The 15,556-nt window shown below is 42.7% G+C and overlaps 1 protein-coding gene across 2 annotated transcripts in view; it reads left to right on the forward strand.

Moving 5' to 3' along the window:
* Positions 1 to 15,556, forward strand: part of CEP162 (centrosomal protein 162) — a 256,920-nt gene that overhangs the window by 11,963 nt on the left and 229,401 nt on the right. For both annotated transcript variants that reach the window (XR_011312415.1, XM_069726421.1), the window contains exons 3-5: positions 11,813 to 11,962; positions 14,451 to 14,637; positions 15,308 to 15,369. Coding sequence is in view for 1 of the 2 variants with exons in the window: in XM_069726421.1 (XP_069582522.1) it covers positions 11,813 to 11,962; positions 14,451 to 14,637; positions 15,308 to 15,369 (399 nt within the window). In the remaining variant the exon portion in view is untranslated. The remainder of the gene's footprint in view (positions 1 to 11,812; positions 11,963 to 14,450; positions 14,638 to 15,307; positions 15,370 to 15,556) is intronic.

Genomic DNA, 15,556 nt, shown 5'->3' on the forward strand with positions numbered 1-15,556 from the left:
ATTGTGATTAGAGTGTATACTCCAGAACAAACCAGAATTTCTGCTGAGCTTTATAGTTTTATTTATACTACAGCTCAGCTCACCAAAACTATCACTCGAGGAAGAATGCCCACCCTGCCATAAACCAGGAAGTAAGGAGACTGCATCACTCTGAGATACTCAAGAGACATCTTGAGAATTCCCCTTTGTCCAAGGGTCCATTACCAGAAAGCTTTCACTGGGTGTGCACTCCTTTCCCTGCATGAGCAGGTAGCAATAGACGGGGTGGGGATTGAAATCATGCAGCTACAATAGCTTAGAGCAGATTTTTCAGTATGACACTTTTAATGACAGACTATGTGGTCTCACTGCATCGTTGTATGTGATTACAGAGTAGTGTGATTAGAGCTGCGCGTAGTATGATTGCATACACTTTAAAGCTTTCACCTGATGGTTGCCAGTGGGGGAGGAGTGTACACCTGAGCTGACTGCACTGTCAGATGAGAGCTGCACAGGTGTTTGTAATGAGGCATAGCTCAGCTCTGCTGTACTGCTCTTTCTACCACATTGACTGCTATGAGAAGAAAGTTTTTATGTGTATGTAATCACACCTCTACTGGCACTTTGTGTTGACACACATGTCTGCACCAAGATGAGTGAGATCAGACTGTCTGTCATTACATGCCTACAAAGGAGAAAACCTGCTCTATTGTACTATGGGAACATGTGCCCCCTTCTACCCCAGTATGTTGCTGCCTGCTTATGATTGGTCAAACTCATTAAGAGGAAGAAGTAGACTCGCCCAGAGAAAAATCTCTGGTAATGCCCCCTTGGACTTCACATGACTTTTTACCTAAACTTTATAAGCTAATATCTCTGCAAAAGAGATGAGAAATAAAAAACAAAACAAAACATTTTTCTCAGTGCTGCATCTGCTTTTCCATGATGTGGCAACCTTAACATCTTCAGACTGGTGAAAGGTCCTCTTTGAAGAACACTTCCATCAAAGTTTTTATCCTCTTAAAGCAAACTTGTCAGCAAGATTTTGCTAAGTACGGTAAACTACAGACTGCCAGGTTGGCACCAGTTATGCTGATTACGCTGATACTTGTATCCTTTAATATGTATTGGGTAAACTAGGGATTATGTAATACTATTCCTACCTCGTTCCTGGTCTGTCTGCAGATAGACAGTTTGGAATAATGCTATTATAACTTTACTGAAAATATCTGATCTATCTGGTCTGCAGTATGTAGCTGGGACAGGTTCCAGCATGTTATTTTTTATCAATCACATAGTACATTTCAGTATGGTTTGCACCTTGAATATTAATCTTCACGCTCTGAAGTATTAATCATGATGTGTGTTGTATTTGAAGCGCTTGGAATTATTCACACTATAATTAATAGGTGACCGCCAGTATATTCATATGTTCCTCGTATAGCCTCACAGTATTTATTATTTATAACCCATTTCCAGCCAAACTCTTAGGCTATGTGCACACGTTGTAGATTTTGCTTGCGGATTTTTCTGCATTAAATCTGCAGCTCTTGGCAGAAAACGCTGATGCGTTTTTTGTGCGGTTTTGATGCATTTTTTGTGCGGTTTTGATGCGGTTTTGTATGCGTTTTTGAAAGCTAATTAAAGATGTATTATTGAACAAAAAAGATTTGTCATGTCTTGTCCAACCTCCTCTTTTACATTTGTCCAACCCACACTCCATTACACACATAGATAGATCGATAGATGGAGTGAGATAGATATATGGATAGTTAGGCTACTTTCACACATCAGGTTATTGCCGACAGGCATAATCCTTCGCGTTTTCTCATAGAGTTGTATTAGCGCCGGATTGCACCTGATGGCCACATGTTTCATCCGTTTTTTGCCAGATCCGTCAAAAGAAACTGTTTCCGGCGGACGGACAAAACGTACAGAGGAAAGTTTTTTTCTGTCCGGCGAAAAAACGCACAGCGACGGATCCGGCGAAAAACGTATGAAACTGAGATGTGAAATGATGAATCCGGCCTCCGAATCCGTTTATTCATGCATTTTTTCCATTGAAATCATGCACATTTTCCATTCTCTCTCTCGCTCTCTCTCTCAAAAAACAAACGGATCAGTTGCATCAGTTTTTCACTATTTGCAACGTATCCGTTTTTTAAAAGATTCGCTCGATCCAGCCTGACGGAAACAAACTGATATGTGAAAGTAGCCTAACTCTCCATATATCTATCTACATCTATCCATCAGGCAGGATCCGGCGAATTTTTGAAAAAACTGATCCGTTGCAAATAGTGAAAAACTGATGCAACTGATCCGTGTTTTTTTTAGAGAGAGAAAGGAAAATGTGTATGATTTCGATGGAAAAATGCATGAAAAACCGGATTCATAATTTCACATCTCCGTTTCATACGTTTTTCGCTGGATACGTCGCTTGTCGTTTTTTCGGCAGACAGAAAAAAAATGTTTTTCTGTACGTTTTCTCTGTCCGCTAGAAACAGCTGTTCTGACGGATCCGGCAAAAAACGGATGAAACGTGTGGCCATCAGGCGCAATCTAGAGCTAATATAACTCTATGAAAAAAAACGGATCCGGCTGAAAAAAAAACCACGGATCCGTTTTTTGTGAAAGTAGCCAGATAGATATATGGATAGATATATCTATCTATAAATATATCTATAGATCGATATAGCCATAGTTATCTATCTCTAGATATATCCATAGTTATATCTATAGCTATATCTATACATATATCCATAGATATCCATGTATAGATATATAGATTTATCTATGGGTATATCCATAGATATATAATAGTGAGGCCTATGTTTCTTACTGAACGTTAAATTTAAAAAAAAAAAAAGGGGGCGTGGGCTCCCGCGCAATTTTCTGCGCCAGAGGGGGAAAGCCGATGGCCGAAGGCCAATATTTATAGCCTGGGAAGGGGGTAATACCCATGGCCCCTCCCAGGCTATGAATATCAGCCCGCAGCTGTCTGCATAGCCTTTACTGGCTATTAAAATAGGGGAAACCCCCCAAAAAATGAGGTGGGGGTCCCCCTATATTTTATAGCCAGAAAGGCTACGCAGACAGCTGCTGGCTGATACTCATAGCCTAGAGAGGGGCCATAGATATTGCCCCCCCCCCCCCCCCCCCGGCTACAAATACCAGCCCCCAGCCACCCCAGAAATGGCGCATCTCACAGATGCACCAATTCCGGCACTTAGCCCCTCTCTTCCCACTCCCGAGTAGCGGTGGGATATGGGGTAATAAGGGGTTAATGTCACCTTGCTATTGCAAGGTGACATTAAGTCGGGTTAATAATGGAGAGGTGCCAATAAGACGCCGATCCATTATTAATCCTAGAGTAGTGAAAGAGATAAAAATAAATAAAAATAAAGACACAGCCAGAAAAAAGTATTTTAATATTCTTAATTTAACCATACTTACCATACTCGATCGCCTGTAAAAAATTAAAAATAATAAACCGTATACTTTCTGTCCGACGCAGTCCAATTAGTAACGAGTGTCCCACGACGATCTCCTCTATAGAACAGTGACATCGGGTGATGTCACCGCTCTATAGGCCTCCAGTGACACACTGACAGGAGACAATGGCTCCTGCAGTGCATCACTGAAGAGGTTACCTCAGTTCAGGGTCTCACTTTATGGCATTGCTGCGTGGGAACTTTCTCACACAGCAGTGCCACAAGTGAGACTAGGGACTATTTTTTTACAGTGTGGAAGGATACCTTCCGTCATTGTATTCCTGGAGCCCCTGGAGAGCGGTCGCATCAGCTGATGCTGCTGCTGTTCTCCACGGGAGATCGTCGTGGGACACTCGTTTTAACTGGATGTCTGCGGATAAGGGAGTATAGTGTTTGTTTATTATTTTAATATTTGTTACAGGTGACACTGGCTTCGGGTATCAAAGTGACAAGTGATGGTGAGTATGTACTCTATGTTATATGTACTGTATGTCTATATGTTGCATGTATGTAGTATGTTGTATGTAGTATGTATGTTGCATGTATGTACTATGTTGCATGTATGTAGTTTTTTGACCTGGAGAATCATAATGGCAGGTATATTTTAGCATTCCGTGAACATGGCAAAAATAAAAACCCTCAAAAAATGTTGTGGAATTGCACTTTTTTTTTTGCAATTTCACCGCACTTGGAATTTGTTTCCCGTTTTCCAGTACACGATATGGTAAAACCAATGGTGTAGTTCAAAAGTACAACTCATCCCGCAAAAAAGCAAGCCGTCACATGGCCATATTCATGGAAAAATACGCAAAATATGCAAAAACGAAAATGGTCTGCGGCATGAAGGGGTTAATACTTTTAAATCATTATTTTGTTCTTGGAGGATTTGTTTTCTCTGTATTGGTTTTTCGCTATCCCGGTCCTCTGTGTTATTTCTTAGGTCACAATAGGCCAGAGGCGTATCTAGGGTTTTTGGCACCCGGGGCAAGAATTCATTTTGGCGCCCCTTCCCCCCCAGGACATATGCGATTTGCACACTTAGTCATGTACCGACGAGCTCCTCTCCCTAATGCTCTCAATGTTCAGTGAAAAACAGAGAAGCAAAAGAGAAGCTCGTTGTCACCAGACCATAAGTATGAAAATCACATATGAGTGAAGTGTCCATGTGACGACTACTGGAACCTGCAGAGCTGAATCCTGACATCGCAGCTTCTGAATTCTCACAACGCATGCACTGCACACTACTAGGATTCTCCCTTGCCGGTGGACAGTCATGTCAGCACAATCATGTGATTTGGATACTTCTGACCACATTCTGACTAGACGTGCCCGGCCTCACTCAGTTCGTTCAGCCACACATGTCTAGTCAGCACGTGACCGCATGTATGTAAAATCACCAGCACGAGAGAATCCTGACAGCGTGTAGTGCGCACTGTGAGAACTTAGAAGTCTGTAGTCACAAAGAATGACTGCAGACTCATCACAAACCTGGACATCCCCTTTAATGCTCCTAACATAAATAAAAACATGAGAATTAGTATCACAAATACCATTTACATCCAGGTACCTTATAGATTACGTCGTCTCTGGAGTCGTTCTCCTTCTTTTCTTCATCTTGTCCAGACCCCATGATGAGTTTTCTCATCCACAGCTGTCTCTGCAGACTTCCATCTTCTCCGCTCTTTTGCAGAAAATCTCCATATGATGCACTTAAAGATACAAGTGTCATTATAATGCTCCTGTATAAAACATTGCCCCTCACTATATTGTCTGCACAAAATATGACCGCCACACTGTCCCTCTTATAGTACATACTCTTTACACTGACCTCTCCTTTCCATACCGGCCTCCTCTTCACACTGTCCTCTCATACTGTGTCCCCCTATAGGGCCCAGTATTTATACTGTACTCTCTCATCACACTCCCCCTCCTTGGTATACTGTCCGCTCCTGGCTGTGCCCTTACACTGTCCCCCCATGCTACGCCCCCACTGCTCAGTTTCTATTCTGTGCCCACTCATTTTTCTCCCCCCATACTGTCTCATCACACTATTCCCCCTCCCTTCTCATTCCACAACCTCCCATTCCTTCCCCTCCCATTCCACAACCTCCATCATTTCCTCCTTCCCCAGCACTCCCATCATTGCCCATTCCACCACCTCCATCATTTCCTCCTTTGCCTTTTCCACCATACCCATCTTTTTCTCTTCCCCAACCATCCCCATCTTGGCCCTTTCCACCACCATCATCATTGTCCTTTACGCCGCCATCACCACATCACCATACTTGCCCATTCGACCACCTCCATCATTTTCTCCCCCTCCAATATCATCATCCTTGTCCATTCTACCACCGCCATCATTTCTTCCCCCCCTCATTATTGCCCTGTCCACCACCTCCATGATTTCCTCCTCCCCCACCACCATCTTTGCCCATTCCAATTTCCCCCTCCATCATTGCCTCTCCTCATCATTGCCCATTCCACCACCTCCATCATTTCCTCCCCCTAACCCCATCATTGCCCATTCCACCTCCATCATTGCCACCTCCATCATTGCCCATTCCACCACATCCATCATCTCCTCCTCCCCTCCATCCCAATTATTGCCCTCTCCCCATCATTGCCCTCACCTCTCCTCCCCGTACGCACACACAAAACCATTTACATCTCTGCACATTCACCCGCATCACTACGCATGCATGCACGCACACACAAGACACCCACACAGCACCTCTCACTTATATACACACACGCACAACACACACACAGCACCTCTCACTTATATACACACACGCACAACACACACACAGCACCTCTCACTTATATACACACACGCACAACACACACACAGCACCTCTCACTTATATACACACACGCACAACACACAGCACCTCTCACTTAAATACACACACACAACACACACAGCACCTCTCACTTATATACACACACAACACACACACACAGCACCTCTCACTTATATACACACACAACACACACAGCACCTCTCACTTATATACACACACAACAGACACACTGCACCTCTCACTTATATACACACAACACACACACACAGCACCTCTCATTTATATACACACACAACACACACACACAGCACCTCTCACCTATATACCCACACGCACACCACACACAGCACCTCTCACCTCTATATATACACACAATTTACTATCGACCATTGCCCCTGGCCCCTGCTCCCTCCCTATCCTGGCTGCAGGCTCCGTATAGCCGACCAACCCCCCAACCCAACCAGCCCCCTTAAATATCAAACGCTATCAGATTCTAATCTAAGTTAGGTAGGTGTCTTCAGCTCCATTACCCAGCCGGTCCCCGCGGTCTGGAGCTGGAGCACACTTACCACCGTCCAACAACATCGCAACGCAGCAGCCTGTGCTTCGCCTGCCCTGCTGTGTCTGTGTGTGAAGAGAGAGTGACGTCACCGCTGCTGGCGCTTCACTGATGCGGAAGTGCCAGCAGCGGTCAGCGGCACCTCAGCGGTAGTCAGAAGGGATCACAGTTCACAACAACCAGGCAAGCCAACTGGGTACTAGCGACAGCTGCGGCACAGCCGCGGCGTCGCTGTACACCTTGGGATTTGACTACGGCGCCCAGCACTTTCTCTGAGTCGGCTGTCAATTTGACAGCTGGCTCAGAGAACGGGATTATCTCAGACTGTGGGGGCAGCAGAATGCCGCCGACAGGGAGCCTCCTTGGACCGCCACATCATCAGGCGGCCCGCTGGCGCCCCCCTGTCGGCTGTGCCCGGGGCACATGCCCCGGCTGCCCCTCCCTGGATACGCCACTGCAATAGGCTGCTGATTAAAATTATTCCTGAGGTGTAGAAATCCATCTTGTGGTTCTTGTGTAATCAGTGTTAAGTTTTCAGTTAATCGTCTGCCCGTGCTCCGGGGCGGGACTGTAGGCAGAGTCTTATCTTCCTGCCCTAAGCCAGAGAAACCAGTGAAAGTCCTGCCCACAGGCCACCCCAAAGCACAAACAGTCTGTCTCTATGATGAGGAACATGTTTGTGTTTTATGGCGGGCTTGTGGGCAGGTCTTTCCTTGGTTTCTCTGGCTTAGAGCAGGAAGATAAGACTCTGCCTACAGAACCCCCCCACGCTCCCTGAGCAGGGGCATCTCATTAACTGAAAACCAATAACACTGATTACACAAGGACTACAAGATGGATTTCTTTACCCCAGGTATCATTTTAATCAGTATAAGACAGCCAACCTGACAGTGTCTAGTTTACTTCGCAAAATCCTGCTGACAGGTTCACTTTAATATGTTGCAATCATCATATTTCCTTTTTCACGGTAAATTAATATTCCTGCCATCATAGCTTAGTTGACTTGGTCTCCTAGAACCCAGCAGCTCATTCTCCTTCTTTACACCTAGTGTTCACATGATCACTGGGCCCGGAAGAGGAAGCACTGTCAGTGCTTCCTATTCTGCATGCACATCACTTGTTCAGCGTTGTGTTTACAGCAATCAGTAAGAGAGATATGGCAATAAACTCTCTGATGTCTGTTTGGGGATTCCAGCTGTGTCTGACATATACGGTAGTTGAAATTCCATGCAGCGATATTTTAGAATGGTCCGTCTGCAAGTAGTTACACCGCAGCTTTATGCCAGTGATTATTGTACATTTCAGTCAGTTTGCGACCACAACAGCATCAAAATCACCTTTATTAGAAAATGGCTATCTATTAAAGGGAATCTGTCACCCCAAAAATTGTATATGAGATAAGGTTACCGGCATCAGGCGCTTATCTACAGCATTCTGTAATTCCGTAGATAAGCCCCCGATGTAACCTGAAAGGTAAGAAAAACAAGTAAGATTATACTCACCCAGGGGCGTCCCACTGCAGTCCGGTCCGATGCGTGTCGCGGTCTGGGGCCTCCTATCTTCTTACGATGACGTCCTCTTCTTGTCTTCCTGCCGCGGGTCCTGCACAGGTGTACTTTGTCTGTCCTGTTGAGGGCAGAGCAAAGTACTGCAGTGCGCAGGCGCTGGGCCTCTCTGGCCTTTCCCGACGCCTGCGCACTGCAGTACTTTGCTCTGCCCTCAACAGGACAGACAAAGTACGCCTGTGCAGGACCCGCGGCAGGAAGACAAGAAGAGGACGTCATCGTAAGAAGATAGGAGGCCCCGGACCGCGACGCCCATCGGACCGGACTGCAGCGGGACGCCCCTAGGTGAGTATAATCTAACCTCTTTTTCTTACCTTTCAGGTTACATCAGGGACTTATCTACAGCATTACAGAATGCTGTAGATAAGCCCCTGATGCCGGTGGCCTTATCTCATATACGATTTTTGGGGTGACAGATTCCCTTTAAATGTGAGTTGCAGACTTTATTTTTTTTCCATTTAATAACTCGCTTATCCCTTAATCCTATTTTCTCCCACCTTTTTCCTAATGTCTCCAAACTCCCCTTTCTTACCATACAATAGAACAGAATCCCTGTAGACCATCTCTTAACAGGACTCTGGATAAATGCATGAAATTGGATCAATATTACAAATCTAAGCAGACATGTTGTTTTGATGAACAAGATGAATCCCTTTCTTCTGACAGTCCAGAAAGTCCTGATGGTAAAATATCAGTTTATGTATGCTGTTTGGTCATGAGGTCTTGTGATGAAATGCCTTGATCAAATGTTTCCATCTACCCTAAAGGAGTATTGTCGTAGATGTACAGTATATTTGTAATACGTATTGCCATGTGGTTTAAAATTAGTCACGAACAGTAATTCTGACAAGGAGTATTACCATTGTTTTTCTCCTTTTGAAGGTCTGCTGTCTGAGCAGTTTTGACTGGAGTGAACAATTTGGTTTTCGAAGGTTGAAAAACATTGAGCTGTATCCCCATTGTTCTCTGGGTTTTTGCTACCTTGTCTGAGACTCACATGATGTAGGCGCAGAGACCATGATTCCTGCAATGTATCACCTGCTTTACTTGTTGCTACAGTTTGGATACAATATTTGTTTTATCTGCTGCAGCTATGCCAGCATGCAGCCCAGCACTGCCATCAGGCTCTTTGCCTCAACATCATTCTGCTCTCAGATTACATAACAAAAACCTGGTGACAGATTCCCTTTAACCCCTTACCGATAACCACCATACATACATGGTGCAAGTCGGAAGCAGCTGTATGGTGTGGGCTCGGGTCATGGCTACCCCACACATAGCAGATAATGGCTGTAACACACACAGATGTGTTTGGAGCGGAGCTCTGCCCACAACTGCTAACTTGTTAAATGTCGATGTTGAGCTGTTACAGTGGCATTAAGAGTGATGGCATGGGTGCACGTCATTCTATGCATGACCCAATCGGGGGATACTGATAAGTTGGTATCACAGCCAGAGGTCTTTTGAAGACCTCCATACTGGTCATCATGGAGCTTCTGTGAAGCACAGTATCTGGCTGGGCTTCAAACGAGAGTGTGATTTTTTTTTTTTTTTTTTTTTCCTTTATACATACTGTGGTATCGTTGTGTATAGGACAAGCGATCAAATGATCACCGATTTAAGTCCCTTTAGGGAACTAATACATACAGAAAAATATAAAAATGTTAGTAAAATGAAAATGCATACATGTTATTTGGCCATGTCCAGAAAGGATTAATAATATTCAATTGATGGAAAAATAGAAAACAAGTTTTATAAACATCTGGATTTATTCAATATAGTGTGAGCACTACACGCAAAAATTCCCACACTTGCATGATTTGGCATGTTATCAGAAAGCTTATTAATGGTTGTCTGAAGAATGGGCTAAATCAATACATGTACATTCCGGATGCGCTGCAGGCTATGGTAACACGTTTAGGCCACGCAGGCTGCTCATAGTAGCATGATCAACATGTGACATGGCATTGTTGTGTTGTAAAACGTCCCCTGGGACACTATGGAGAAATGGCCTACTACTGGTTCCACCACCAAATCAATGTAACGGCGATCTACTGTTCAATATGCCAGGCCACACCACACCTAATCCCGGGAGTAGTACGGTTGTGACGTTCCCTCTTCATGGTGTTGCCCACGTGGTTTTCAAATCAATTTCTGGCTATCATTGCGTTCAAGATAAAAGTGGGGCTCATTGCTGAAATAGAATAGACCTCCATTGCCATCTTCCCTGCACCACTATATCGTTTCAGAGGGTTGGCCTCCGATCAATGGAACACCTGTAACTGAACTTCTGGCTTGTAGCCCAATGTTGTGTAATCTCCTTCTGATGATGTGTGTAGTCATTGATTGATGCCTTAGTCTTGATATGTGACGTCTAATTTCTCTTGCGGTACAGAATTAATCTTGTAGTTATGGGTACGGCCATTTCTCCAAAGAGTCACAAGTAATATGACAATACCAGGCTGCTTATTGCTCTTGTTACTGTGAATGGGCTTTTTTTTTTTGCCTGCAGCGTCTCCAGACTTGTCTCCAATCTAGCGCGTCTTGGCCATCATTGGTCGCCTATTGCAAATGGAGCTGCCATTAGCAGATCTTCATGATTTTCGTACCCAGTGGCATTTAGCCTGGCGGAGCATTCCTCAGACAACAATTATTAACCTTACTGATAACATGCCAAGGTGTATAAGTGCATGTATTTGTGCAGATGGCGCTCATACTTGATACTGAATAATCCGAGATGTTTTTAAAATTTTATTTCCATTTTTTCATCATTCATATGTTGCTATCATGTCTGTCGATCCTGTGATTTCTATATATCCATGACTCTTCCTTCTTGGTGTTCCAATTTCAATACTAAGGAGTGTAAATTTGATATAAAATGATGCCAACATAAAGTAGACTTATGGGAAAATGATGTCCTTTTGGTCTCTGTGCTGTTTGTTTTTAGGACGGTGCAGCAGACTGTGCAGAGAGTCACCGCCCAAAAAAAGCACCCTACTTATACAATGAGATATAGATTTATCTGCAATCTGTCGCAATGGAGGATTGATGCCAAAGCATCCATTCAGACAGTGGCCACAAACTTTGTGAGCAGCTTGCCTTCAATGGTTTGAATCCATGATCTCTACTCATCTGAGATTTCCTGTATACCCTCTGAGAAGATTCACAATGTTCTCTTAAATGAAGCCCCACATTAATATGTTCCCCCCAATATATAATAATAGTTGTAGTTCAGCAAAAAAAATGGTGCCCTTCCTTATGCGTGTATGAAGCCCTGGTGGCCCCAACGACAAGAAGGGTGAGATGCAACTGCTTTTCACTGCCTCTGAAGCACAATCTCAGGACTTGTTGGTGTAATAACCAGAGCATGTTAAATGCATACATCGAAATTGTACATTCTTTGCCCTTCTTTAGACCTTGGGAGGACAAGCCGCAGTTTTTTAAAGTCTCAAAGTACATCACAGCCCATTGAGGAAGTAGAAGAAGAGGAGCATGTTGAGGAGATGCAGAAATCCATTGATCCTCTGATAACATCAATAGAAAAGGACAGTTTGGAGATTGACGGTGAGTACACAGGAGGTTCCCCTATGGATTTAGCAGGTTTCTTAACATACTTACAACAGTTGTAGAATAGACACAGAATAGGAAATTAATTTTAGCCATAACTATTGGAACCCCCTCAGTACCTCTAATCTTGCTATATAAGTGATGTTTACTGTCATACTTGAGAAGGTAGAATTTATTCATATACTATATGCTCCTTAGATGTCAAGTGTCTGATGGGTCTTCTCAGGCTCTCGCCTAAACTCTCCCTAGCTGCCTAGTCCCCTTTTTTATGGAGTATTTTCTCTCCGTCCCTGGTGTTTGGGACAGCTGGGTTCTGCTGGAATCCTGCAGCGGAGTAGTCTTTGTCCTATTTTGTGCTGCTGTTAGAGTATGTTTATCTACCGACTCTGCAGTTACTCAGGATGTTAGGGCTCTGCTGTAATGGAAGCAGAGGATCACAGGCCATCTATGGAATAGCAGTTTCAAGTAAACGTTACTGGGGTAAAATATCCATGACTTCGGACAGGACTGGATTTTTCATTTTGTTTGACTACATCAGTTATTTGTTTCCATATTTCATCACTGCTGCTTTGTATTTCTGCTCTGAGATTTATTAGGCTGCCGTCACACTAGCATTATTTGGTCAGTATTTTACATCAGTATTTGTAAGCCAAAACCAGGAGTGGAACAATTAGAGGAAAAGTATAATAGAAACATATGCACCACTTCTGCATTTATCACCCACTCCTGGTTTTGGCTGAGAAATACTGATGTAAAATACTGACCAAATACTGCTAGTGTGACGGCAGCCTTAAAAGGTCTGTCCACTATCAAAAAATGGGTGAGTGGCAGTGATAAAACAAACAAGCAAAGGATATTAGTCTACTGAGCCAGGACTGCTTCTTCTAGATCAGATGGTATATGATAACTGCAGTGGTCTCATAAGACCCCTCCACTGTAAGGGGATAGCCAGGAAATCCGCATGAGATAGCGGTATTAATATGGAAAAGCTGCAGGGATTCAGTAGTTTGAGTGTGTTTTATTATTTAATTTTAGCAACCAGATGGGCCTATTTGTTAGTGAGCATGTATTGTAATGTGTCATTAGAAAATGACCTATTATTTGAGTCAAGTGTTTGTATGAAATTTATTGTTAAATGTATTTTTCTTTTAATTTGGCATTGTTTGGTTTTTTTTGTTCCATATTGTCTCTATTAACAATAAATATTAAAAATTTTGAGAGTTTTTACTTTGGCCAATGGCGCTTTTTTTTAGATGCAAACTTCATGTTTCAAGAAATGCACCAATGCACAGACTCTGACCCTATTTGTATCTAGTGATTGTGTGCAAGGGAGAAGGAGCAGGGTGAGCTGTCACATCAGCTGTGTATAAGGAAACTGCTGTCAAATCTTCCCGAAAAGACAGGACTTATTAGTCTAAAGAAAACCCGATGGCCACTATGAGAATTAAAAGATAACTATTTTTTTCATAAAGATCTTGATAAGCCAAAATGAAAACGTATATTCTAGGCCGCCTTCAGATGTCTTTGCATGCAAAAGAAAAAAAATCCCAATACCAGTGTTGTCAGTGTTTGGTTAGTATATTGTTGTTTTACCATCAGAGTGTCAGTCATCAGTGTTTTTCACATTTGGATAAATAAATAACTTACAAAGCTTCTCCTATCCTTTGCAATGTTAATCACGGACTGTACATTGAAGCCATCTATTTGCGGTCTGTGATTTTCGTAGATTTGTATTCATACTTTTCATCTGTGATGATGGTAAAAAAAAAGGAACTTGTCACCCTGAATTTTGCACAGTTACATGGTCTGCAAAAAAGCACAGTCATGTGAACAGTCCCGTAAACTATAACAGGTAAATGCTCTATGCGTAAAAATCCTGGAAAGAACATGTACGTGAAACACGGTAGTCAGGACTTAAGCAATAGGTCATTTTCTGAGGATACATTCCCTATAAAATAATCAGGCTGAAGAAGTTCAGCTTTACAGTATGCTGGAGTAAGTTTGTCTTTCCATGACAATGTCCTCCTGAAAGGATCGTTGTTTGCCCATGATCAGGCTCTTTGATCAGGACATGTATCAATGTTTTTAGCCCAATGTCTGATGAAAGCTTACTTTAGCTGTTCATGCAGGTTTAGATGTTAAAGTTGTACATTTTTGTTCTGTGAGAAAAAAATTTGACTTGTCAACGTATTTGTTTTCTGGTTGTCGTGAACGTGGTAGGGACACTGTGGAAGCCACCTTTCCAATAGCACCTACAGTGAAATGTTTTTTTATGCTTTGATTGCTACGGTTTGGTCTTTTACTAGGTAGAATCGCCTAGCAAACTGATCTATTCTCCCCGTAGGGATTTATGCCTAAATAAAGCACATGGAATTTACCTTTCCAAAAATAGACACTTTCACAGAAACCTTTCCCTATGTATTTCTTTAAAAATGAGACTAACATAAAAAAGAAAATTTAAAATAACTTAGATTGTGTATTTTAGAATCCATTGTGGCTTCTGGACCAAATCAGAAATTTCATGGAGTAGGACTTGATACTTTGGAAGAACAAGAGGAAAAGGAAAGATTTTTTGCAAGACTTGAAAAAGGGGCTTCATCTACCATTGACTATTCTAAATTAATTAAGGAACTGGATTCTACTGATTCCACACAACGTACAGCCTATATGCGGTGAGGTCTTTATTTCTTGTCCACTTTCATCCTGTTGTGTAGTGCAAGCGTAAAAAAGGTTCCATCTAGGTCAGAGTTTCCCAGACTCCAGTCCGCACGCCTCCCAACAGGTTATGATTCCAGAATTTCCATAAGGTTGCACAGATGAGAGAATTCCGGATGTCTAGATGATGCTGCCACCGCTTATACATTTGTAGGGAAATCCTGAAAACATGACATGCTGGGGGCCGTGATGACGAGAGTTTGGGAAACAGTGATCTTGATAGCCCCCTCTCTATATGCAGCATGTCATGTACTGCTACTACCGATCACAAATGTATGGCACAACCACTAAAATTCCATCCACACATATTTGTACATGGTCATCAACCAAGAACTGACGGGACTGAAGTCCAGCACTACAGCATTCTTTTTGTATGATTTGTTTTGTTAGCAGTGCATTTATAATGGTAGCAGTTTATTGATTTCACAGGTGTTTTTAGATTTCTTTTTACGTCTGTAACTCTTTAGTTGCTCACTACTCTTAGATGACCCAGTAAAAGAATTAAATAAGTGAATGATCTGAGGATGTCATGTGGCAAATGCTTGTAGGCTAGCCCTGTCCCAATGTGTGTAAATTACTATAAAATAGTGTTTTATATTATGTATTATATTTTCTTTTCTTTTGTAGTGATAATGATCGTATTCCAGAAGATGAGGACGAGCATAAAGATGAAAGTAAAGATTTGTCAGGTAAATTCGGTAGTAATGTGGTGTTATGGGCACGTTTTTCCTTCTGAAGTTAGCCCAACTTCGTAGACATGCCTAAACACCATACACATGCGCACTCAGCATATGCAGCTGTGTAGATCCTTTTTTGTAAAACACGTACAGAAAAATTTGATAACCGCTCAACAGTACAGTACATAATCTATTTTTT

The sequence above is a fragment of the Ranitomeya imitator genome, chromosome 5, assembly GCF_032444005.1.
Source record: "Ranitomeya imitator isolate aRanImi1 chromosome 5, aRanImi1.pri, whole genome shotgun sequence".
NCBI lineage: Eukaryota > Metazoa > Chordata > Amphibia > Anura > Dendrobatidae > Ranitomeya > Ranitomeya imitator.